The sequence below is a fragment of the Aulonocara stuartgranti genome (genome assembly GCF_965226115.1).
Source record: "Aulonocara stuartgranti genome assembly, chromosome: 4".
Taxonomy (NCBI): Eukaryota; Metazoa; Chordata; class Actinopteri; order Cichliformes; family Cichlidae; genus Aulonocara; species Aulonocara stuartgranti.
Window position 1 is genome coordinate 31,347,790 of NC_138942.1, and position 25,189 is coordinate 31,372,978.

At 40.3% G+C, this 25,189-nt stretch overlaps 2 protein-coding genes across 3 annotated transcripts; one reads left to right on the forward strand and one right to left on the reverse strand.

Annotated features, from left to right (window-relative positions):
• Nucleotides 1–144: 144 nt before the first annotated feature.
• On the reverse strand, nucleotides 145–9,189 carry coil (coilin p80). Of its 2 annotated transcripts, XM_082530749.1 has the most exons (8): nucleotides 8,131–9,189; nucleotides 7,713–8,032; nucleotides 5,754–6,735; nucleotides 5,568–5,657; nucleotides 2,644–2,691; nucleotides 2,439–2,508; nucleotides 2,045–2,133; nucleotides 145–697 (listed from the first exon to the last, which is right to left on the reverse strand). In XM_082530749.1, exons 2-8 carry the CDS (start codon nucleotides 7,961–7,963, stop codon nucleotides 650–652), a joined length of 1,578 nt encoding a protein of 525 aa, XP_082386875.1. In that variant the 5' UTR covers nucleotides 7,964–8,032; nucleotides 8,131–9,189; the 3' UTR covers nucleotides 145–649. The 2 variants fall into 2 exon arrangements, with proteins under 2 accessions (XP_082386875.1, XP_082386874.1); XM_082530748.1 differs by having other exon boundaries at nucleotides 7,713–9,189.
• Nucleotides 9,190–9,249: 60 nt separating this feature from the next.
• scpep1 (serine carboxypeptidase 1) lies at nucleotides 9,250–17,754 on the forward strand. Its single transcript, XM_082530750.1, has 13 exons — nucleotides 9,250–9,384; nucleotides 9,590–9,729; nucleotides 10,877–10,966; nucleotides 11,054–11,209; nucleotides 11,346–11,420; nucleotides 13,362–13,434; nucleotides 13,612–13,649; nucleotides 14,070–14,198; nucleotides 14,901–14,985; nucleotides 15,153–15,266; nucleotides 15,382–15,519; nucleotides 17,245–17,408; nucleotides 17,518–17,754. The coding sequence occupies exons 1-13, from the start codon at nucleotides 9,324–9,326 to the stop codon at nucleotides 17,578–17,580; spliced, it is 1,326 nt and encodes a 441-aa protein (XP_082386876.1). The 5' UTR covers nucleotides 9,250–9,323; the 3' UTR covers nucleotides 17,581–17,754.
• The last annotated feature ends 7,435 nt before the right edge of the window (nucleotides 17,755–25,189 follow it).

Genomic DNA, 25,189 nt, shown 5'->3' on the forward strand with positions numbered 1-25,189 from the left:
GGATCTAGATGAATGAAATGTTCACCTTGAAAACCTTCACTGACGTACATTAGGTAATTTGTTGAGAACAAAATGACAACAGTCAGTGAAAACACAATAATCGTTTAAGTGCTGGATTTGAGGGAAAAAAGAAAATCACAACAGTTAAAGTTGAAAAGTGTGTGTTTTGTTAATTATCAGCATAATTACATTTTAGGTTAAACACTTTTTCAAAATCAATTCTGAGCAAGGTCTTTTTGTTACAAAATAAAACAGTCAGATAATGAATATGCAAAATATTATTTTGTGGATAACACACTAAAATTTTGCCCTGAGGATGTGGCTGAGGATGCAGTTTTTTTTATTGGAAAAAACAGTTTATACAAGACTTATCACAGTCACATCTCTGTACAAAAAATAAAACCATTACAGTGTGGCCCAGTGCTCAAAATCATTACTCATCCCTTCAGCTGATTTAAGCATAAAAACCATTTCATCTCTAAACCCAGTTTAAACAGAGCTGTTAAAAATGTGCTAACAGAGAAGCACAGATAAGAAAGTTTAAATGGACCAGAATCAAAACCATTGGATGTTTTAGCTTTTAAAAGATAAGTCCAGGTCATTAAAAAAATAACTATGTGGGCGTATGAATTCACTATTTCTCTCAAACTTAAATGATGAGTCTTGGCTCCAGCAGAGACTCCCACCGTTCTGTCACCTATGAGAAGAAAGTGAACATGTTAATTTAAGGACTAGTCAAGTCAGATTTATTTATACAGCACAATTAAAAATAAGAGCTGTGCAGCTAAGAGAACAGAACAATGCAAGACAATAAATTCAATCGTGTCTACGATGATGTAGACCAGCGGGCAAGCACTGTGTCCGAGTCTGACAACACTGGAGCACCACAAGGGACTGTGCTCTCTGCTTTCCTATTCCCCTTCTACACCACAGACTTCAGCCACGGCACAGAGACCTGCCATCTTCAGATGATGGTTGTAGGATGCTAGCTGGATGCATCAGTGGGGGCAATGAGACAGAGTACTGGGCTGTGGAGCTGCAGAATCATCTGCAGCTCAACGTGACAAAGACCAAGGAAATGATTGTGGACTTGAGGAGGACCAGGAAACCAGCGACCCACGTTTCAATCCAGAGGGTCGAAAATAAAACTTGTAACCACATAATTTTCACAGGGATTAATAAAGTATTCTGATTTTGATCTATTCGGAGTGTAAAGGCTTTACAAAAACCGAAACAGCACTTACCCATTCAAAGGCTTAAAAACAAACAGTAAAACCTTAAAATCAATCTCAAACTGACTGGCAGCTAAGACGAGTGATATGTGGTCCTGTTAACTCATGAAAAAAGAGAAATGTCTAAAACAATCACACCTTATGGGGGGGGGGGGGGGGGGGGGATAATCATTTATTTATTAAATAATAAATAATAAAGTAACATGACCTAATGCATCGGTGTCAGACTCTGGCCCGCGGGCCAAATTTGGCCCGCAGCCTAATTACATTTGGCCCGTGAAGCCATACCAAATTACTATCAGAGCTGGCCTACTGGTATTATACAGCTAATATATATATTGTTTAGTATTAAGCTTTGCTTGTTCCATATTCAGTTTTTCAGCAAAGCGTGTTTGAGTCCATAAGAAAAGATTCATTCTTATATCTGGAGGAATAAATATATTTCAATAAATATTAACGTTAGCCCGCGACTTTGTTCCAGTTTTGAATTTTGGCCCACTGTGTATTTGAGTTTGACACCCCTGACTAATGTATGTAATGTAAAAAGGTTGATAAAGGGTCACACCCACAGAATTATCACCCTAATCAGCATCCATACATATATATTTAGCCTCTTATCTCATGGTTTTATTTTGCTCTTATCAGTGTCACATTCAGCAGCAGCAGATTGACTCAAGTAGCTCTGATAAATCTGCTGTGCACTTTGTGACCAGCTCCATTAAAAAACAGCAGATTTAAAGCACACCCACACTGGCTTTACTTTTACACTACCTGTGGCTTCAGAGGGTTATTAACAGCACATAAAGTCTTACCCAAGACCCTCTGGACACAGCATACTCCACCCTCTCGGAGCCATCTGGATTTTGATAGACTAGATCAAATTTTCCAGGTTCTACGGAAGCTTTGGAAGAAGCAACAAGTTAGGAATCATTAGAAACAGAAATAAATTAGGAAGGTTAATTCTTAAATTTCTTAACTTCTTCTGAGAAAGTGTTCAGTTCTCTGAAAATGAAAAGGTTTTCGCTGTAACGTATTATATATCATTACCAGTGACATGACCAGTTTAATTAGGTGCTGACAATTCAAAGACATCAGGAGTCGTCTTTTAAATTTTGATATAATTACTTACATGATACATTATTTTTTAAAAAGGCATGATTATACACAGTTATGATATTGTATGCCAGCAGTGAACTGATCTCCTACCTTGAGAGACATTAAGGAGTTCAAGTTCAATTTGTCTGTTGATTGGGTCAAAGCTCACAATCTTTCCCTCCTAATATAAACAGAACCACAGTTGGTCATAGAGTACGAATGACAGTTTATACCATATTAGATATTATTAAATAAGCTTTTATTAGTAACATCATTCCAAGGTTGTGATTAGGTCATCACAACTGACTGCCCTCACCTTGTATTCAGATACCTCTGGTGTGTAGTTTTCAGTTAGCTCCAGCAGCTGCATTTAAACACATAGAATTAGGAAATGAATGCAATTCACTTTTTTTATTCACACATTATTTATATAGCTTCAAATCACAACAGCAGTCGCTTTAAGGGGGCTTTATTCTGTAAGGCAGAGGCGCTACAATAACACAGAGGAAACAAAAGCACTCTGACAGCGCAACTCCCCTCGAAGAGCGAGGGCTGTAATACATCTGTGATGCTTTATGTTTTTATTACAATGCATCAGAGAGCAACTTAGTATCTTCCCCAAGGAAATTTGACATGAAGCAGCCAGCCATGTATTTATTTTATTTTATTACAATATGCCCTCATAATTATAATATTACCCTGCTTTTATAACAACACACTGATGTCTGACCTTTGACCTTTAAGCATTACATACTAAAATGATGTATTTTATTATCTTTAAAAATAGAATTGAAGCAGAAATGGCCGAAATCTTTGGTTTCAATAAGCTGAAAAAATGTGAGTGCGGCAGGGTGTGGTTTGTGGCTCAGCCGCAGGGGAGGGGTGGAGCAGCGGGTTCAGGGTGCCTGTCAGGGGAGTTTGACACACACCTGAGCTCCATCATCTAGCCATGGCTCCCCGATAAAAGACGTGCTGAGACCTGAGGTGGGAGGTGTGTGTGCTACAAGCAACTGCAGGCAATTATGGGCAAAATAACCACTGGCAGGGCTCTAGACTAACTTTTTGCCATGGGTGCACCGGTGCGCACCTTTAAAAAGTTAGGCGCACTCAAATTTTTCAACCGCATCGCTTAACACCGCAGTTTTACATGTGCACTTTTTTGGGGGGGAAATTGCAGTCCATACTGACAACATTCATTTCTAAACTATTAACTAACAATCTTGTGCTTAAAGTGCTTTCTTTTCATCTTTTCTTATTACCCACAGCTACATCCACTTCTGTCAGGCCTAGGCTGCTCATTAGGGCTGGGTATCATCACTGATTTCTATAATCCATTCGATTCCGGTTCTCAAAGTCCTGATTCTATTCAATTTAGCCTCAGACAGTCAGAAATATTATAATTCTGATCATTTATCAGTACTGATACATGTGAGACTTCATCAGAATTGTGAACATCACAGCAGATGCCTTTGTGTGAAAGTAACTGAGAGAGAGAGAGAGAGAGAGAGAGAGAGAGCTGTGCATGAAGTGTGATTTTTATCGTGGTGGAAGCAAAACAGCAAAAGTCAGAGGGAATTCATGACGACATTGATCAAATGTGAAGCGTAGTTTGCTGCTTCTTTTGCTGCTGGCTCGGTGAAGTTTGGTTGGAGAGAGACAAAACCTGCAGCTCAGAATCAGCGCAAAAAGACGTAAACACAGAGCGGACCGGACGCATCAGGATTGTTGAGCTCCGACAACATATCCGTCTATGGGCCGTCGGGTGAGAAAGCCGAGAAAGAGAAAGCTGATTCTGATGCGTCGGGTCAGGTCTGTGTTTACGTCTTTGTGTGGAATCCGTGTACCTGCTCTCATTTGCTGTTTGGTGGTTGTAGAAATAGTTTTGTGAGCTTTAATCTGAGAATCTGGCGTTTCTGGTAAAACACAGTTATATTTAAAAGTCGATTCAGGATTTAATGAATCAATATCACTTTATTCAAGCTACTCACCTCCCACTTCCACCTGCACTTTCAACTGGACCACGGCCAATTTGAGAGGTCCCGCCCCTGACTATCTCTGATTGGTTTAGTCCACAATAGGGGCATAATGTGTGTCTGTTGTTGATCACACGGAGAGTTGCAGAGATTTCTTTTTTTTTTTTGTTACCCGAACAGTTGGTCGCAGTGGTGCGACCAATTATTTTTTTAGTCGCACCACTGAAAAATTTGGTCGCACTCTGGAGCCCTGACTGGTGATCCAAAGTGGACAGGATAAACAATCCTCTGTTTCCAGGTGAACAATTAAAGGACTACCTATGAGAAAAGCTGAAAATTGGTGATTGACTTATGAGCTACTTAAATATATTAGTGGGTTACCTAGGCAACTGAAATACTCAAAGGTGACCTGCCATCAGCTTCAAAGACATGGGCAACAAACTAACTGCTTCCACTGTGGATGCAGTTTTAAACAACATAAAAAGCTGCTAATAATGGGTTCACAAAAATCTTTGTAAAACATGGTTCCTAATTCTTAGCGACTGCTACCCATAGTGGTTAGCTTCTGAACCACTGTAGCTAACGAGCTAGCCTCTAGCTAGGCAGGGCAAACTGCTGCTATTCAGTCACTTTTTCGACTTCTCTATAAAGAGTTGCAGAGGAGAAAAAAATCCCAGAGGCTCACTAACAGTGTATTTGCTTAGAGAACACTGGATTTAAACATTACATAAAATACTGCACTGTAAGATAAACTCATGGCTTATGTCTGTGAAGCATTTTGATTTTTCACATAAGTTTACACCTGAACAGAAAATCTTTGATAACTGTCCCCCCCGCCCCAAAGTTAAGCTAATTTTGAGTGTTCTACAGTATATTAGCTACAACAGTGTACTACAGCTGATAAGGATGTTGAAAAAACAAGGCACAGAAAAGCAAACTTGGAAGAGTTGACCTGATTTGTACAAATTGAAATGGCTTGCAGTGGACAGATGCAAGGTCATCGATGTCTACATCCTTGTGCATTAAAGAGGGAGTATGCTGTATTGTAAGAGGGCTGATCAGCCTGTTTCACTACCTCATCTACAGAAGGCAGAGGGTACAGCAGATTTAGACTTTTTTTTTCAAAATAAAAGTATGACATTATTCTCAAAATCATCAATAGTATTTTTTTTTCTTAGTGTAGCCCTAAAACTCCTTCAGAACAACAGTACGAGGGCTGATAGCTTTCATTTTTAACCTGGAGATGACTGCAGCTTACAACACCCACCTTAAAGGCAATCCTCTGCCCCACCTGTGGAGGAGCAGCTAACAGGGGCATGGAGTTGTAGTCCTGCTTGGGTACACTCACAGCTTCCTTCTATAAATGGAGACAGAAAGTCAAGAATGCCTTTTAATTCATTTTACTTGAGAGCAGATATTACACTTAAATTTTAGGCTTCAGATGCAGACAAACCTGCAGGATCACTGACGTGTTGGTCAGTGAATCATTCTGGTAAGACGGCTCTGTGGCTCCATTATAGCTGGACCCAAAGCTGCTACTGTTCCCTCTGCTTGCTCCTCCTCTACCCCCACCCGTAACACTTGCTCCCTGACCACCGCCACATCTGGCTTTCCCTCTGCCGCGACCTTGCCAAGGAGACTGAATACCTATGCCACCTCTGGGCTGCTGCAGCGGCCTTCGTATCACCAGCTGGATCTCGTCTTCACTGTCCGAGTTGGAACCCTTTGCTGCTGTATGAGGTGGCTCGGCTATGCTGGCGGTCTGTTCTGGATTATCGTTTGTAGGCTGCGGGGCTGAAGGAGCCTGACTTGATTCTGAGCTGGTAGCCGTGGTTTTTAAAGGTTTGTTTCTGGGCTGGATTTTCACACTGGCAGCCTCATCAGGAGAAGACTCTGTTTCTGAAGAGGATGACGATGACTGTGGAGGTTTTTTGGGGGCAGGTTTTGTGTTTGATGGGACCTTGGAGGGAGCAGGAGTGGAGGTGGGTGTTTTTGTTGTTTTTTTGGGTACGACATCTTCATCACTGCTGCTACTACTGGAATCTGAAGAGGAGGCTTTTTGTGGTTTTGATGCTTGGAGCTTCTTGGTGCTTTTACTCAGCCGGCTGACAGCAGCTGGAATCTTCGGGAGATCAGCTGGTTTGGGAGAAGCAGGAGCACCTTTTTCCTTTGGCTTCTTTTTCTTCTTCTCTTTCTTCTCTGTGGGGTTTCCCTGTACATTCTCATTCTGGTCATCACTTGCCACTAGGTTGGCACCGTCTGTCATTCTGTCCTCGTTATTTTTCTTCCTCTTTTTCTTCTTCCATTCGACACTCACTCCATTTTCTTCTGGCACAGTGTCTTCTGTGGCTCGCCGTCTCTTTCTGCCGCTTTCACTTGCTGCATCTGGATGACTGCTGTATCCATTCAACTCATTCATCCAGCCCACCTTCACCCTGACACAAAAACAGAACACATCTTAAAGGAATAGTTGAACATTATACATTATACAATGGATTTATTATGTCAAATTTCCTTGACACAAATAAAAAGGTCAGTGGCAAACTATCCAGGGTGTACCCTGCTTCTCACGGACGGACAGATGACCGAAATGAACGTCAAACCTGTTTACTTAGTTACTAGTTATCCAACCCTTACAGGGAAGTTGGAACCTTAAGACACACTCTTGATGACACAGGGCTAACACTGAGAAACAGCAGGCAACCACAAAAGCACATTTAAACCTACACATGATTTAGAATCAGCAGTCTGTCCAACATGCAGATCTCTGTGTTGTGAGAGGAAACCCACACAGATCTGAACCCCAGATGGCAGTGCAGAATACTGAAAAACTGACTGTTGTAAAGCATACAGCATTTAGTTTGTTGTAGCTTTTGAACTAACAAAATGAATACGTGTGAATTTAAATATTGTGTCGCTTATGTTAAGACTTAAACTTAACAAACTTGAGGTGTGTTGGTCATTTGAAGTATGTTACATTGGTGCATACTTCAAATTAGATTAGTACAGACTCGACTCTGGGGTGACAGGAGAATAAATGGTGCCACAAATTTTGGAAAATTAAGTCTACATGAAGTTTGTTTCAAATCCACACTTCACTCAATAGCCCTGTGCCAAATACGCGTATTTCATTTTTGCAAACAGAGCCTAAGAATAGATAACACTGAAAGGATGTTTTTAGTTGTATTTTATTAACGTTTTTCCCCTTTATGACGACAAAGTGTCTAAAAAATCATGATATACCGTGCCACGATCCAGGTTTTTGTTCATACCACCCAGAGCTAGGCAAGCAAGCAGCGTCCACATGGTACTGAGCTGAGTGTTTAGAGACATGTTGTAACTAAATAACTCGTATTAAATATGCCAGGATCTGTCAGCGCTTTGAAAGTTACAACTAACAAAGCACGCGCACCTGACGCTGTCGTTGTCCCGCACCACGTAGATGCTCTCCGTGTGCGGCAGGTAGCAGTCTTCTATGAACAGGCTGAGGATGCTCCCGCCGCTGAATTCAAACTTCTCCCTGATGACGCTCTCCAGGTCGGCCACCACGCGACACACGTTTAGGTCTACGAGCAGCCAGCACATGCGGCAACCGACGACAGCCGGCGGCGGGTAGTCAAAGTACAGGCGCAGTCGGATAAAGTTGTTACTGTGGGCAGCCATGACGGCTACAGCACCAAAACACACCGGCTGCTGTACTCCCTCTGCGAGCTCAAAGACGACACTTCCGCTCTTCAAAATAAGAGTGCAAACTCAAATGTATTTCATTTCCCTATTCAAAGAAAAGATTATTATAGTAATAATAACTCTGTAATGACAGCTATACTCACATCATATCAACTTATCACGTATTCGTTTGTAGTCTCAGACTTTTATTTTAAATTATCACTTTTCAACGGAAGTGAGGCGCACGTGTTTGGCGCTGTCAATACCCTCGTTTACAATATTGACCTCTGCCGGCGTGGAGGAAGTACTGAATTATTACAGAGCTCCATCGCAGCCAAATATTCACCAGAGGCTCTTGTCGTAACTTTAAACTAAGCTCAAACTGAACTGAAAAATGACTTGAATAAAAGCTTATCTTCATTCTTCTTGGGATTTTTTGTTAAAGTCCTTAAAACTGACTTTATGACTCATTCAAGCATTAAAAATGCACAGTTGAACCACTGGTCTGTCTGTCTACACATAATAGACAACTTATATCAGCATGGTTATCAGATTTTCCTTAAAAAACGAAAAAGAAAAACATTAGGACCAAAGAAAAAGTGGCAAGCCTAGATGCACTGTCTTACATCAGATGACCAGTTTCTGGAATCCATGTCTGCTAGAAATAGGAAAAATCCAGCAAGACCTGGAAAAATAAAAAAAGAGATATATTAAGACCTTGATCCATCTACTCTTGGCCAAAGTCGTGTCGGAAATGGTCTGAATGAAAAGGTCGCTGTAAACAGGCCATTCCTAAGGCTGCAGTATGTCATAGTACACAAAAACTGGATTGAAAATGAGGGGAAACAAGTCAAATCTAAAATGGTTCTAGCTATTATCAGCGTGTATGTCTCTGTAGGACACAGTAGGAGAGTCACTTTTATCCCAATACAGCAGTTCTGCACCTAAACTCTGAGCCTTTCCTGCCTCCTTGCCGTTTCTTTTATAACTGAACTGCTCACTTTGTCTGAACTGTGCGCATTTATATTGATGCTTTATGTCTGTCTTACGAGGTGCAGTGCTCTCTGTGCCTGTTTTAATTGTTAATTGCCCCTTGGGGATAAATTAAGTGTGTCTGGGATTTGAAATGAATGTTAGATCAAACTCATCGTCTTTTCTTCTTTTCTTTTGATGTTCATTGAGGTTTTTCAGAGTCCGTAGGTCACTTTACTCCCTTCAGTGCTCTGAGGTTATTCCAACTTTACTTTGTGACGCAATATTTAAAAAAACGTGTCGGTCAGCTGACCACGGGTTTGGTCATGTGATTTCTCGTTGCAGTTGAAATTATGCGGAGCCTTTACAGCTAGACACTTTAACGATGGGTTCCTTCCGAGTAGACTTTACTTTGTGTTTCTTACTCAGCGTTGTGCTGTCTAAAGGTAAGATATCCGCACTGTGGACGAGGCTCTTACAGACTTCTTCTCGGGGTTTTTTTTACCTCCCACTTTGACTTCAAAACGAAAGTAACGTTTTGATCGCTCATCACAGACTGGTTTATTGTTTCTGGTAGAATGACGATGTAACACTGTCACACTGTAACCGAACACCAAGTTAACAAAGTGGATGTGATTGAATTCTGCGCAGGGCTCCCCTCTGCTCTGCGGAGCAAAGAAGCCTGGAACTATGTGGAGGTGAGAGACGGGGCCCACATGTTTTGGTGGCTCTATTATGCTGACAGTGTACAAGCCCAGTACAAGGACCTGCCTCTGGTCATGTGGCTGCAGGTAGGACTTCATGATTTTTGTTTTCCACCTTAACTGGGCTTCCAGCGTTGTCAGCATTTCAATCAAACTCCCGATTCGTCCCATTTACGAACATTTTACGCGTGTTTAGTCGCTTAGTATCAGTCCCATTACGTTTAGACCAAATAAATTGTCAATGAGATTTTCTTTTTACACGAATAAATAAATAACCTATATAGCAATTTAAACTTTGAATTCCTAACTTTGCCTGCAACTTCCCCCACGACCTTATGCTGACAGCTTAAAAAGTTATTTTTCATTTAGGCAGTAGGCTGTCTACAGTCTGCACCTACAATACCTGCACTGTCTGTAGGGTATCATATATTTTTGTAGTTCATTCAGTTGAAGCATGCAAAAGTTTTTTTTGTACTGGACACAGAGAGTGATCCATCCCCAGACACTCAAGCGTTCAACTATTAGTTGGAGTAAGACTGGAAAGTGGGGGTCAGTCTTGTCTGTATGTTTCTGAGGGGGAACAAAAGTCCACAAGACTAATAATGCTTCAAGTATTTGTCTTATTTAGTGATTCTCATCCCATATCAACTGTCTGTCTTGCCCGTTGTATGCAAATACTGATTGAATAAATAATAAAGTCCACAGGAAGCTAAGAAATCCCCTGAAGCTGTTTGCTGAGCATCATTAATCGCTTAACAATCAGGTCTGTGACAAATCGAGCACATGCATGGTTGCATTCTCAAACATGTGCAGCATCATGCTACCATTCCATCTTCCTGTACAGTGATGTCTGCAGGAAGTTGTGATGTTCAGAGATTGTGTCCCCATCTGATCAAATGATCAGGCCTTTGGTTAAAAATGGAATGGGGCTCAGACTGAGAGGTGGTAAGAGTGAGTAATGGCAGTGTTGTTTTTATTCCTAACTACAAAAGAGGAACAATTATGGTCTAATTTTAAACTTTCCACTTTATGACCTTGTATTGCATTATTTTTCTGATCCCACCCCCTGCCACCGAAAACAAACAAACAGTAATAGAGACGTGTACGTTAATGGCTCATTTAATACGAATGTGGCTTGTGCTGAGTTAAATGGCAAGTGTGTGTGTGTGTGTGTGTGTGTGTGTGTGTGTGTGTGTGTGTGTGTGTGTGTGTGTGTGTGTGTGTGTTGTTTTAGGGTGGCCCAGGAGGATCTGGAACTGGCTTTGGCAACTTTGAGGAAATTGGACCCTTGAACAGAGATCTAGAGCCCAGAAAAACAAGCTGGGTAAAGATTTACTGTAACTGAAGAGTGCTTCAAAGAAAGTATGAATGAATAGATTAGCATGCTGACGTGTGTGTGTGTCACCTTTAGGTCCAGGCAGCCAATTTGTTATTTGTAGATAACCCTGTGGGCACTGGCTTTAGCTACACAGACAGGCCAGATGCCTATGCTACCAATGTGTCCACTGTAGCCTCAGACATGCTGGTGCTGCTCAAACACTTCTTCTCAGAAAAGCCTGAGTTCCAGGTATGTCCATTATTGCATTTTTTATTTTTATTTTTGCCTGTTTGTCAGAAAGATGGGCTCATCAAACGTTGTCTAAAGTGACTCCAAAACACATTAGTATTAAAGGACCTAAAGTGTACTGTTCTGTTCTTTTCAGAGCATCCCCTTCTACATTTTCTCTGAGTCATATGGAGGGAAGATGGCAGCTGCTATCTCCTTAGAGCTCAGCAAGGTGAGGTGACTTATTTTGGGATCTTTCTGTTGTTCTTTGCACAGCATTCAGTTCAGTGTGAGCTCCCTGCTATTGGAAAGTCCCAGTAATAAAGATGTCATGTGATAGAAAAGGGAAGTAGAGACAATGTGACGTTTAAAGAAAAAAAAGCCTGTTCTTCTGGAGAACTAAGCAATAACTTTTATTGTAGTTTGTTTTATTTTTTTAGCTGGTCACATATTTTTTTATATTTTATGAGAGAGAGATATTTAGAGCTGTTAATGATTTATATTCTGTTTAAAGCACATTAATTGAGTTAAGTAACATGAAATGTGCTTTATAAATATAGCTGACATTCGCAATGTTAAATTGATAGGTATGCTGTATGAAATCAGATGATGGCCATTTGTACCACCAGTCAAAAGTTTGGACACACCTTCTCATTTAATGGGTTTTCTTTATTTTCATGACTGTTTACATTGTAGATTCTCCCTGAAGGCATCAAAACTATGAATGAACACATATGGAATTATATAGTAAACAACTCGAAGGATGTTTTATATTTTAGATTCTTCCAAATATCCACCCTTCGCTTTGATTACTGCTTTGCACACTCTTTGCATTCTCTGGATGAGCTTCATGAGGTCGTCACTTATAATGGTTTTTCAACAGTCTTGAAGGAGTTCCCAGAGATCCTGAGCACTTGTTGGTTCTTTTGCCTTCACTCTGCGGTCCATCTCGTCCCAAACCATCTCCACTGGGTTTAGGTCAGGTGACTGTGGAGGCCAGGCCTCCATCACTCTCCTTTTTGATCAAACAGTCCTTACACAGCCTGGAGGTGTGTTTGGTGTCATTGTTGTTGAAGAATAAATGATGGTCCAATGAAACACAAACCTGATGAGATGGCATGCCGCTGCAGGATGCTGTGGTAGCCATGCTGGTTCAGTGTGCCTTCAATTTTGAACAAACCCCCAACTGTGTCACCAGCAAAGCACCCCCACACCATCACACCTCCTCCTCCATGCTTCACAGTAGGAACTTCCTTTCACCTTTTCTGCTTTGCACAAAGAAATGGTGGGTGGAACCAAAGATCTCCAATTTGGACTCATCAGACCAAAGCACAGATGTCCACTGGTCTAATGTCCATTCTTTGTGTTTCTCTGCCCAAAACAAATCTCTTCTGCTTGTTGCTTTTTCTTAGTCGTGGTTTCTTAGCAGCTATTTGACCATAAAGGCCGGATTCACACAGTGTCCTCTGAACAGTTGATGTAGAGATGTGTCTGCTACTGGAACTCTGTGTGACATTTATCTGAGCTCTAATCTGTTAACTTGAGATTTGTGAGGCTGGTGACTCGGATGAATTTATCCTGAGCAGCAGAGGTGACTCTTGGTCTTCCTTTCCTGGGGCGTCCTCATGTGAGCCAGTTTCATTAAGGCACTTGATGGTTTTGCGACTGCACTTGGGGACACATTCAAAGTTAGCAATGTTCTGGACTGACTGACCTTCAGTTCTTAAAGTAATGATGGGCTGTTTCTCTTTACTTAGCTGATTGGTTCTCGCACTAATATGAATTCTAGCAGTTATCAAATGGGACTGTCAGCTGTGTACTAACACGACTTCTGTCCAACACAGTCTCTCAGTCTCAACCCCAATAAGAAGGCACAAAATTCCACAAATGAACCCTGACACAGCACACCTGTGACGTGAAACCATTTCAGGTGACTACATCATGAAGCTCACTGAGAGAAGGCCAAGGGTTTGCAGCCCTGTCAACAAAGCAAAGGGGTGGTTACTTTGAAGAATCTGAAATATAAAACATATTTATTTATCAATATTTTTCTTTGTTACATCATTCCATGTATCTTGCTTCATATATTTGGTGTCGTCAGTATGTATCTACAATGTAGAAATTAGTAAAAAATAAATAAAACCATTCATTTGTGTCTCTCATCTTTTTATAGGCCATAACCCAAGGGACAGTCAAATGCAACTTTTCTGGTGTGGCACTTGGAGACTCATGGATTTCACCACTGGGTCAGTATCAGATATTAAGTATCAACACCATGTGCCAAGAAAGACTTCATTTTAACCATAGGATGAGAACAAATGGCAGGTTTTTGCTGTTGGCGTTAAAAACTGAGAATTCTTTTATGTAAAACTTCAAGCAAGGCTGAGTGAATTTCTGTTGATACACTTTTGTTTCATCCACAGACTCTGTTATGACATGGGGACCATATCTCTACACCACTGTAAGTAACACACCATAGACTGCATATATGAACCTGTCTTGATGTCACCAGTTGGTACAATCCTGCATTTTCACCATTGGGATCTTGGGGTTTTAAAACCGGATGTGATGAGTGAAACATGGATCTGACTGAAAAACGTTGCGAGCTCATTGGCTACCACTTATCATTGGGTTCTTTTTCCTTTAGCATAATCAGTTTATCCTCCTTTCTGTCTCTAATAGTGATCATAACTTACTAAATGAACTCCATTTTGCATTCACTATGACCTGAAATTAGCATCTAATCTCAACAGTGTCATCATTTACAAAAAATGATGACACTGTTGAGATTATGAAGCTACGATGATCTTTCATATACAGTGTATGTAACACAGAGTCTTTTTGTCCATTGTGTTGAGCTTCCATATGATTCTGTCTGCAGTCCCTCCTGGATGATTATGGCCTGGCAGATGTCAGTAAGGCAGCAGAGGCAGTGAAGCAAGCCGTGGAGCAGGGCCAGTTTCTTAAAGCGACTGAGCTGTGGTCTATGACGGAGTCTGCCGTAGAGCGGGTTTGTACAACACTACATAATTTGGAGAAAATGCTTGCTGGATATTTAATGCATTGTCTAATCTTAAATTGCTTTATGGAAGTGGTGTTCCATCGGGGCAATCAGGGCAAGCAGTGCTTGTCTAGTAAAATCTACCAACAGACATTAATTTAAACATACAAAAGAGAAAGCATCTCTCCTTTCATCTCAAACAACCTTGTCGTAAAACTTCTCACCTGTTTGCATTGTTCTTGAAGTTACTGCCATCTTGTGGCCATAGTTTGTTCATGGCTCTGGAAGCAGAATTAACTCTGCTTGACTCCATTCTTTGGAATCTGCATCGGCCAATGTTTTCATGGGCAAATCTGTGTCCCAATAAAAATGGCTTCAGCCTGTCAAGCTGAGAAGCCATGTTTGCCTATGTACATCATAAACTTCTGATGTACATATCTGACTGATAGTGGAAACTGATATGATCTCTTCAACAGTGTTATAAGATAGTGTGTGTATGGAATCGCTGTTGCTTTTAGCTTTTATTCTGTTATACATGCATAACCTGTTTAACTGAGCTGACTATTAGTACAACTATATATTAATATGGTCACCTTTGGCTAGGAGCATACACACTGAAGATATGTTATATTTTTGTGTAAACAAAATGTTAATAAAGTAGTTTTTGCCATATTTATGTATTGTTTTGTCTTATTTTTGGTTTTCCTTAAGAATACCAATGGAGTCAACTTCTACAACATCCTAACTCAGAGTTCAGATGAGAAGCTCACCTCTTCTGCAGGGCTGGACTTTATCAGTAAGACTCTGATCTAAATGATTCCATCTAGTTAGTAAACTAGACCACATGGGTTTGGTGATTTTAAAATAAACCTGTCCTACTTAAGTCTAAATGTAAAGTAAAAGTAAAAAGTAAAAAAAAAATTTCGATGACTATCTACTGATGCTCTTCCTACTTTATACCAGGTCTGCAGAAACATCGTCACATTCGCCCCCTCCACAGCCAGTCCCTGAGTCAGCTGATGAATGGACCAATAAGGAAGAAGCTGGGTATCATTCCTGACAATGTCACATGGGGAGGTACGATTTCTTGAAGTGAAAGATCAAGGAACTGTTTGTCCTTTCATTTTAGATGCTTGAAAATACTAAACATCATAAAACCTTGTTCCCTCTCCTGTTTTTGCTGTGACCTCAGGTCAGGCTGATGAGGTCTTCACTAACATGGCAGGAGACTTTATGAAGCCAGTGGTGGACATAGTTGACCAGCTGCTGACTGCTGGAGTTAAAGTCACAGTCTACAATGGACAGCTTGATCTCATTGTGGACACTATGGGTTAGTTACTCAGTAAATCACGAAGATGGGTGACGCACCAAGTACAGGGAGGGCCATTTATATGGATACACCGTGATATTAAAGTCCTGTTTGTGGCACATTAGTATATGTGAGGGGGCAAACTCCTCAAGATGGGTGGTGACCATGGTGGTCATTTAGAAGTCGGCCATCTTGGATACAACTTTTGTTTTTTCCAATAGGAAGAGGGCCATGTGACACATCAAACTTATTGGCAATGTCACAAGAAAAACAATGGTGTGCTTGGTTTCAACGTAACTTTATTCTTTCATGAGTTATTTACAAGTTTCTGACCACTTATAAAATGTGTTCAATGTGCTGCCCATTGTGTTGGATTGTCAATGCAACCCTCTTGTCTTCACACACTGATACACACACTGATAGCAACACCGCAGGAGAAATGCCAGCACAGGCATCCAGTATCCGTAGTTTCAGGTGCTGCACATCTCGTATCTTCACACCATAGACAATGGCCTTCAGATGACCCCAAAGATAAAAGTCTAAGGGGGTCAGATCGGGAGACCTCGGGGGCCATTCAACTGGCCCACGACGACTAATCCACTTTCCAGGAAACTGTTCATCTAGGAATGCTCGGACCTGGCACCCATAATGTGGTGGTGCACCATCTTGCTGGAAAAACTCAGGGAACGTGCCAGCTTCAGTGCATAAAGAGGGAAACACATCATCATGTAGCAATTTCAAATATCCAGTGGCCTTGACGTTTCTATTGATGAAGAATGGACCCACTATCGTTGTACCCCATATACCACACCAAACCATCACTTTTGTTGTTCCAACAGTCTTGGAGGGATCCATCCAATGTGGGTTAGTGTCAGACCAATAGCGGTGGTTTTGTTTGTTAACTTCACCATTCACATAAAAGTTTGCCTCATCACTGAACAAAATCTTCTGCGTTAACTGAGGGTCCTGTTCCTATTTTTGTTTTGCCCATTCTGCAAATTCTGTGCGCCGATCTGGGTCATCCTTGTTGAGATGCTGCAGTAGCTGGAGTTTGTAAGGGTGCCATTTGTGAGTAGCTAATATCCGCCGAAGGGATGTTTGACTAATGCCACTCTCCAGTGACATGCAGTGAGTGCTACGCTGTGGGTTCTTGCTGAATGAAGCTAGGACAGCCACTGATGTTTCTTCATTAGTGACAGTTTTCTTGCGTCCACATTTTGGCAAATCCAACACTAAACCAGTTTCACAAAACTTAGCAAGCAGTTTGCTAACTGTAGCATGGGAGATGGGTGGTCTCGTAGGATGTCTTGCATTGAAATCTGCTGCAATGACCCGGTTACTGCGTTCACCAGATATCAACACAATTTCGATCCACTCCTAACCTTTCTGACATGTCAATGGCTGTGAACAAAGAAACTTGTAAATAACTCATGAAAGAATAAAGTTATGTTGAAACCAAGCACACCATTGTTTTTCTTGTGACATTACCAATAAGTTTGATGTGTCACATGGCCCTCTTCCTATTGGAAAAAACAAAAGTTGTATCCAAGATGGCCGACTTCTAAATGGCCACCATGGTCACCACCCATATTCAGGAGTTTGCCCCCTCACATATACTAATGTGCCACAAACAGGACTTTAATATCACCAGACAAGTCCCATTTTATTACGGTGTATCTATATAAATGGCCCACCCTGTATATGTCCCTGTTGAGTCTAATCACCTGGATCTTTGTCTTCTCACAGGTCAGGAGCTGTGGGTGAAGCAGCTAAAGTGGGAGGGGATTCGTAATTTTAACGAGCTTAAGTGGACTCCCCTCGATGATCCTGCCACCCCGGGCGTTACTGGAGCTTTCTGCAAGACTTTTAAGAACTTTGCCTTTTATTGGATTCTCAAAGCTGGTCACATGGTAAGCTAGAATGAGTCAGTTGATGAAATGTAGATAAACACAACCTCATTTCTTTTTATTAATATTAATATTTAACATAAAATGTCATCCTTTTTATCTGTCCTCACAGATTCCTTCAGATCAGGGACCTATGGCCTTGCAGATGCTGAAGATGATCACCCAGCAGGCCTGAACACCTTTCTCTGATCCAAGCTGGAAGTGCACTGACAATCATAATGATCACATTATTTTTAAAAAATATATAAATTTCACTCCCTGCTAAACAAACTCCAAAGTGCAGTTGATTACAATACTGTGTAACATTTTAACCCAATAAAAAGCAATAAAGACACATTTGTTTCATAAAGGCTACTTTGTTGTCTTTATTTAAATGTTGTACAGAGTGTCAAATAACAGTTGTACAGTACAGAGTCCTGAGCCACCCCTCATTTTATGAAATGGGGAAACGGATGCAGTGATTTATTGAAACGTGTAAACAAATGGAAATGCTGCATATAAAGCAAAAACAGTTTATTCTTCAACAGTCTGAACTCTGTTAGGTAAGCATTCATGAAAGTTCTTTAAGTACAGGGAGTGCAGAATTATTAGGCAAGTTGTATTTTTGAGGAATAATTTTATTATTGAACAACAACCATGTTCTCAATGAACCCAAAAAACTCATTAATATCAAAGCTGAATGTTTTTGGAAGTAGTTTTTAGTTTGTTTTTAGTTTTAGCTATTTTAGGGGGATATCTGTGTGTGCAGGTGACTATTACTGTGCATAATTATTAGGCAACTTAACAAAAAACAAATATATACCCATTTCAATTTATTTTTACCAGAGAAACCAATATAACATCTCCACATTCACAAATATACATTTCTGACATTCAAAGACAAAAAAACAAATCAGCGACCAATATAGCCACCTTTCTTTGCAAGGACACTCAAAAGCCTGCCATCCATGGATTCTGTCAGTGTTTTGATCTGTTCACCATCAACATTGCGTGCAGCAGCAACCACAGCCTCCCAGACACTGTTCAGAGAGGTGTACTGTTTTCCCTCCTTGTAAATCTCACATTTGATGATGGACCACAGGTTCTCAATGGGGTTCAGATCAGGTGAACAAGGAGGCCATGTCATTAGTTTTTCTTCTTTTATACCCTTTCTTGCCAGCCACGCTGTGGAGTACTTGGACGCGTGTGATGGAGCATTGTCCTGCATGAAAATCATGTTTTTCTTGAAGGATGCAGACTTCTTCCTGTACCACTGCTTGAAGAAGGTGTCTTCCAGAAACTGGCAGTAGGACTGGGAGTTGCGCTTGACTCCATCCTCAACCCGAAAAGGCCCCACAAGCTCATCTTTGATGATACCAGCCCAAACCAGTACTCCACCTCCACCTTGCTGGCGTCTGAGTCGGACTGGAGCTCTCTGCCCTTTACCAATCCAGCCACGGGCCCATCCATCTGGCCCATCAAGACTCACTCTCATTTCATCAGTCCATAAAACCTTAGAAAAACCAGTCTTGAGATATTTCTTGGCCCAGTCTTGACGTTTCAGCTTGTGTGTCTTGTTCAGTGGTGGTCGTCTTTCAGCCTTTCTTACCTTGGCCATGTCTCTGAGTATTGCACACCTTGTGCTTTTGGGCACTCCAGTGATGTTGCAGCTCTGAAATATGGCCAAACTGGTGGCAAGTGGCATCTTGGCAGCTGCACGCTTGACTTTTCTCAGTTCATGGGCAGTTATTTTGCACCTTGGTTTTTCCACACGCTTCTTGCGACCCTGTTGACTATTTTGAATGAAACGCTTGATTGTTCGATGATCACGCTTTGCAGCAGTCTCAAAATTGCAGAAGCTTTGCAATTTTGAGACTGCTGCATCCCTCTGCAAGATATCTCACTATTTTTGACTTTTCTGAGCCTGTCAAGTCCTTCTTTTGACCCATTTTGCCAAAGGAAAGGACGTTGCCTAATAATTATGCACACCTGATATAGGGTGTTGATGTCATTAGACCACACCCCTTCTCATTACAGAGATGCACATCACCTAATATGCTTAATTGGTAGTAGGCTTTCGAGCCTATACAGCTTGGAGTAAGACAACATGCATGAAGAGGATGATGTGGACAAAATACTCATTTGCCTAATAATTCTGCACTCCCTGTAGAAGAAGAAAGACATCCTGAGGTGCTTCTTGGGATCTTAGCTGCCTTTTTTGTTAAGATGATCCCACACTGCTTCAGTAATGATGAGGATGTTGAGGATCTGTGTGTGTGTGTGTGTGTGTGTACACGTGTATTAATATTTTTGTGGGGACCCAAAATTGGAAGTCTACTAAACTTATGGGGAACAAAATCCCAGTTCCTACAAGTTTGAAGACATTTTTGAGGCTCAAAATGTGGTTTTAGTGTCAGGGTTATGATTAGGTTTAGGCATTCATTTTTGATGGTTAGGGTAATGTGAGATTATAATATTGTCTTATGCCATGTTATGCCCCTAATTAAGGATTGTGAAGCTATTATGTAGTTTTAGTTTGCATTATTCTCCTGAATTAGAAGAAGGTGATAACTATTACATTTTGTTAAACTGATTTGTATTACATTGGACTGCTTTATTTATTGTGAATGAATGATATTGTTTATGATGCATTATACGGCTGAGTTATACGAAATACTGTTTTCAGAGAGTCATGATCTTATTTGTCTGATTAGAAGAGAGCAGAATATACCGGAGAGGTTTTCTGCCCCATCTCAGCAGGAGCAGATAAACAGGGAGCCAAGGCGCCGTGTGAGAGAAAGAATGTGAATGTTTAGGCTTTTATGACTAGGTGGGGGCCACTAGAGGCTATAAGAGTTTGAGCACTGCTCCACCATTGGGAGATCAATGCTGTCTATGTGCAGTGTTCATCTCCCCACGCGTGTGTGTTCATTAAAATCATTGTTTGACCGAAGCTCTTCTGGACCATTATTGTTTTTGTGCTCACCCTCAATATTTGAACTCGTAACAGTAAGCAGCTAGGGAAAGCATTATGTCAATGTGATGTCCCCGCAAGGATATGAATACACGTGTGCCAGTGTGTATCTGAACAATTAAGCTGCTGTCAGTCTTTTTTTGTTTTTTAATGCTGCATGGTGACTAACAATCTAATGGTGTTTTACTACAATAATAATTCCATAAATTGTGTTTTGGTTTTGACAAGCTGCTGGTGCATAAAGACACAGTTTAAAATTGGTCCTTTGCTAAACTGTCTGTTGTGTATGAACACAAAACTAGTTCATCCCTTGAGTTGGTTCTTTTTTATGCTTGAATGGTAAATGGCCTGCATTTGTATAGCGCTTTACTTAGTCCCTAAGGACCCCAAAGCGCTTTACACTACATTCAGTCATTCACCCACCCACAGATGAGCATTTATACTCAGTTAATGATTCATGGTTAAGAGGCTTGACAAAAACATTCCACCGCGACCCCAACATCACTCCGTGGCTGTATTAACCTCACACCAGATAAGAATCAGCTACACCATTTCCCTATCCACTCACACTAACTTGCATTAACATCTGTTTAACTTACCGGTATCAAATCGCATCTTAAAGTGTGATTTCATAGCAGAATTAACACCGTCACTCTCCGTCAGTGATTTAATTGGAATGTTTACGTTTTGTTTCTGTTTTTTTTTTTCTTCTCATTTTTTTTTTTTTCCTCTCTTTTCCCCCTCTTGGTTTTATGCTGCTCACCCCTGTCCTTGGTTTCTTTCTTTATTCCTTTCACTGGCTCGATCACCTGCTTCGACACTCATCCACAAACATCCTTTATTTCGACACATACGCTCCATACGCTCAACGGCAGCACATTTACATCAGTCAGACAGCGCACACAGTCATATAAGATACACACACTTAAGCCAAGCCTACTCATATTAGTAACTATGCATACACAAAGTCAGACTCAGGGAGCATCTCGCCACACATTTTTTTTCTCTCTCTCCTTCTCTTTATTTATGAACAAGTGACGTATTCTCTCCACCTGTCTAAGCGACGCACACAGCATACATCCCTAGTTATACACAAACATCTATGGGTACACTGAGGTTCATTACATGGAATATAAATGGAGCTGGCTCCAGAGTAAAGAGGTTAAAAATATTTAACCAACTCAAAAAACTACAGGCAGATGTTGTCCTTTTACAAGAGACCCACAGACCTCTTATAGGTTCGAATGAACTTAAAACACCTGAGTTTCCCAATGTGTTCTCAGCTTGTTATAATTCTAGACAAAGGGGAGTAGCAATTTTAATACATAAAAATATTAATTTCACAGTACTCGATACAGTTATAGATCCAGAGGGCAGATTCTTAATCATTAAACTATCTATACTTGATAAAAAGCTATGTATTGCAAGTGTATATGGTCCAAATGTTGATGATCCCTCATTCTTTCATGGTTTTTTCAGTGCACTCTCTGAACACTTAGATGGCACACTTGTTCTTGGAGGCGACCTCAACCTTGGACTAAATGAAGACATGGATAGGCTCAATACAGCGGGAACTCAGCGTAATTGGCAGTCCACAAATATAATCAAACAGTATATGAGCGACTTTGGTCTTTGCGATGCATGGCGCTCCCTTCACCCCACCAGTAAGGAATATACTTTTTTCTCACATGTCCATCACTCCTACTCCCGTCTGGATTATTTTTTGGTCAGCAGCTCACTGCTGAACGACATTTCAGACACTGAGATTCACCCTATAGCTGTCAGCGATCATGCTCCTGTATCTTTAACACTAATGCACAAGAATAATACCACGCCAAGAAAAAACTGGAGATTTAATATATCACTACTTAAAGATGAAGACTTTATTAAATATTTTAAAAAAGAGTGGACTTCATATTTGGACTATAATGACACTCCCGAAACATCAGCTTCTGTTCTATGGGAAGCAGGGAAAGCTGTGATGAGAGGTAAAATAATTTCTTTCTCATCACATAAAAAGAAAAAAGAAAACAAAAATATTCAGGAATTAGAAAAAAAACATCAAATCACTAGAAGAAGCCTATGCGTCCCACCAAGATCAGGAAACATTGAACAAAATACGCAAAACAAAACTAGAATTAAATGAGATAATTGATAAAAAAACATAATTCTTAGTACAAAGACTACGCCTACAAAATTATGAACATGGTAATAAATCCGGTCAATTTCTAGCAAACCAGCTAAAAATAAATAAAGAAAAAACAACTATATGTGCTGTTCAACATCTGGGAACACAATATATGATCCGATACAAATAAACAACATTTTCAGGGATTTCTATAAAACGTTGTATTCACCACAAATAAACCCATCTAAAAAAGAAATTGATCAGTTTTTGGACAACATAACTCTTCCAAAATTATTGGACACTCAAGCAATGGCACTGGATTCACCACTGACACCAGGTGAACTCCAGGAAGCCCTGATAAGTTTGCCCAATAATAAGGCTCCAGGTCCAGACGGCTTTCCTGCAGAATTCTACAAAGAATTCTGGTCGATTCTAGCACCAGTTTTCTACAGAACGTTGTTGGAAATCAAAGAAAAGGGCAGACTTCCATCAAATATGAATTCTGCAAACATTAATCTCCTGCTAAAACCAGGCAAAGACCCTGTATATCCCTCAAGCTATCGTCCAATATCCCTTATAAATGTAGACCTTAAAATAATCTGCAAAGCTCTCTCAAAGAGACTGGAGAAAATAACCCCCCTCTTAATTCATCCTGACCAAACTGGTTTCATAAAAGGTAGGCACTCATCAACAAATACACGTAGATTACTTAATTTGATAGACTACTCATACAGTAAAAACCTAGAAACTACAATATTCTCTTTAGACGCAGAAAAAGCATTCGACAGAGTTAACTGGAAATTTCTATTTGCAACTTTACACAAATTTGGTTTTGGATCCTCTTTCATAAACTGGTTAAAAATATTATATAATTCCCCAACAGCTTGTGTCAGAACAAATGACCAAACATCCTCCAGCTTCTGTCTCTTGAGGGGCACCAGGCAGGGATGCCCACTCTCCCCTTCACTGTTTGCAATTTTTATTGAACCACTAGCAGCAGCAATTAGACAGAATTCAGTAATTAAGGGCATAAAATGCAAGAACGTGGAACATAAAATCAGCCTTTATGCGGATGATGTGTTACTTTTTCTCCAAAATTCACAAACCAATATCTCTGGGGTGATTGAATTGATAAACTCTTTTGCAAGAATATCAGATTACTCAATTAACTGGTCAAAATCTACAGTTCTACCGATTAATTGCTCCCTCCATAATTCCTCTTCTACACCACTGCAATCGGGAAATATAAAATATTTAGGTATTAATGTTTCTCCCAAGCTTGCAGATCTAACTAAATTAAACCATATCCCACTTTTAAAGAAGGTAGAAGGTGATCTGGCTAGATGGAAATGTCTACCCATATCACTCATGGGAAGGGTTGCCGCTATAAAAATGATGGTCTTACCAAAAATAAATTATTTATTCTCAATGATCCCAACTAAACCGCCACAAGATTGGTTCAGATCTCTGGATTCATGCATGTCCAAATTCCTTTGGAAAAATAAACCCCCACGTATAAGCTTAAAAACACTACAAAAGACCAAGGATAAAGGAGGACTAGAACTGCCTAACTTTCAGCACTACTTTTTAGCCAACAGGCTTCAGTTTATCTCAGGATGGCTAAAACATACCCTCTTAGATGAACCTTGGCTAGATGTAGAACAAGCACTTTGCAATAATCTGGAGATCTCAGACCTACCATTTATCAGCTCAAACATCCAACGACATGAATGCTTTGAAAGCATCAACATCAGCTCTTCTCTGACAGCATGGTGGGAGTTTCTAAAATTGACGGCGTCTTCATTAATCCCATGCAAACGTACACCTATCTGGAACAACCCTGACATATTAAAAACAATAATATGATAAACTTTTCAGATTGGAGTGGTAAAGGAATCAAATATTTAGAACATATACTAGAAGGAACAGAATTTATTTCATTTGACGGACTAGTTACACAATATGGGATCAACAAGAAAAGATTTTTAGAATATCAACAAATTAAATCCATAGTGAAAAAGAAATTTAAACCGGGTCAAGTTGAACTACAAACACCACCAAGTGTGGTTCAATTTCTTACTCTTAAAACCCCCAAATTACTATCCAAAATATACAGAATGCTTTCTAAAACAGATGAATCAATATCACTTCCTATTGCAAAATGGGAAGCGGATTTATCAGTTAACTTAGACCTAAACTTCTGGTCTCAGATATGCTTAAAAACCTTTCATTTAATTAGAAATCCCAGTCTTCAATTAATTCAAAACAAAATATTACATAGAGTACACTATACAGGTCATCGGATGTTCAAGATGGGCTTTACGTCTACCAACAACTGCTCACACTGCCAAACCAATTCACCGGACAATTATATCCACGCTCTTTGGTTCTGTCCACCAGTTCAGAAGTTTTGGCGCGAGATATGTGAAGACTTATCGAAGTGTCTGAAATGTAACATTCCAACTTCCCCCTTAGTGTGTTTGTTGGGCAGCTTAGATGATGTCACTTCAGAAAAGAATATCGCCCATATGGTTTTCACTGCCCTATGCATAGCCAAGAAAACAGTCCTCATGAACTGGAAAAATAAAAATAATCTTAATTCTAACCAATATAGAAATTATCTATTAGATTACATTAGTCTTGATACAGCCTCTGCCACCACATCAGATCAATTGCTCTGGGCTCCTTTGATCAGATCCATCA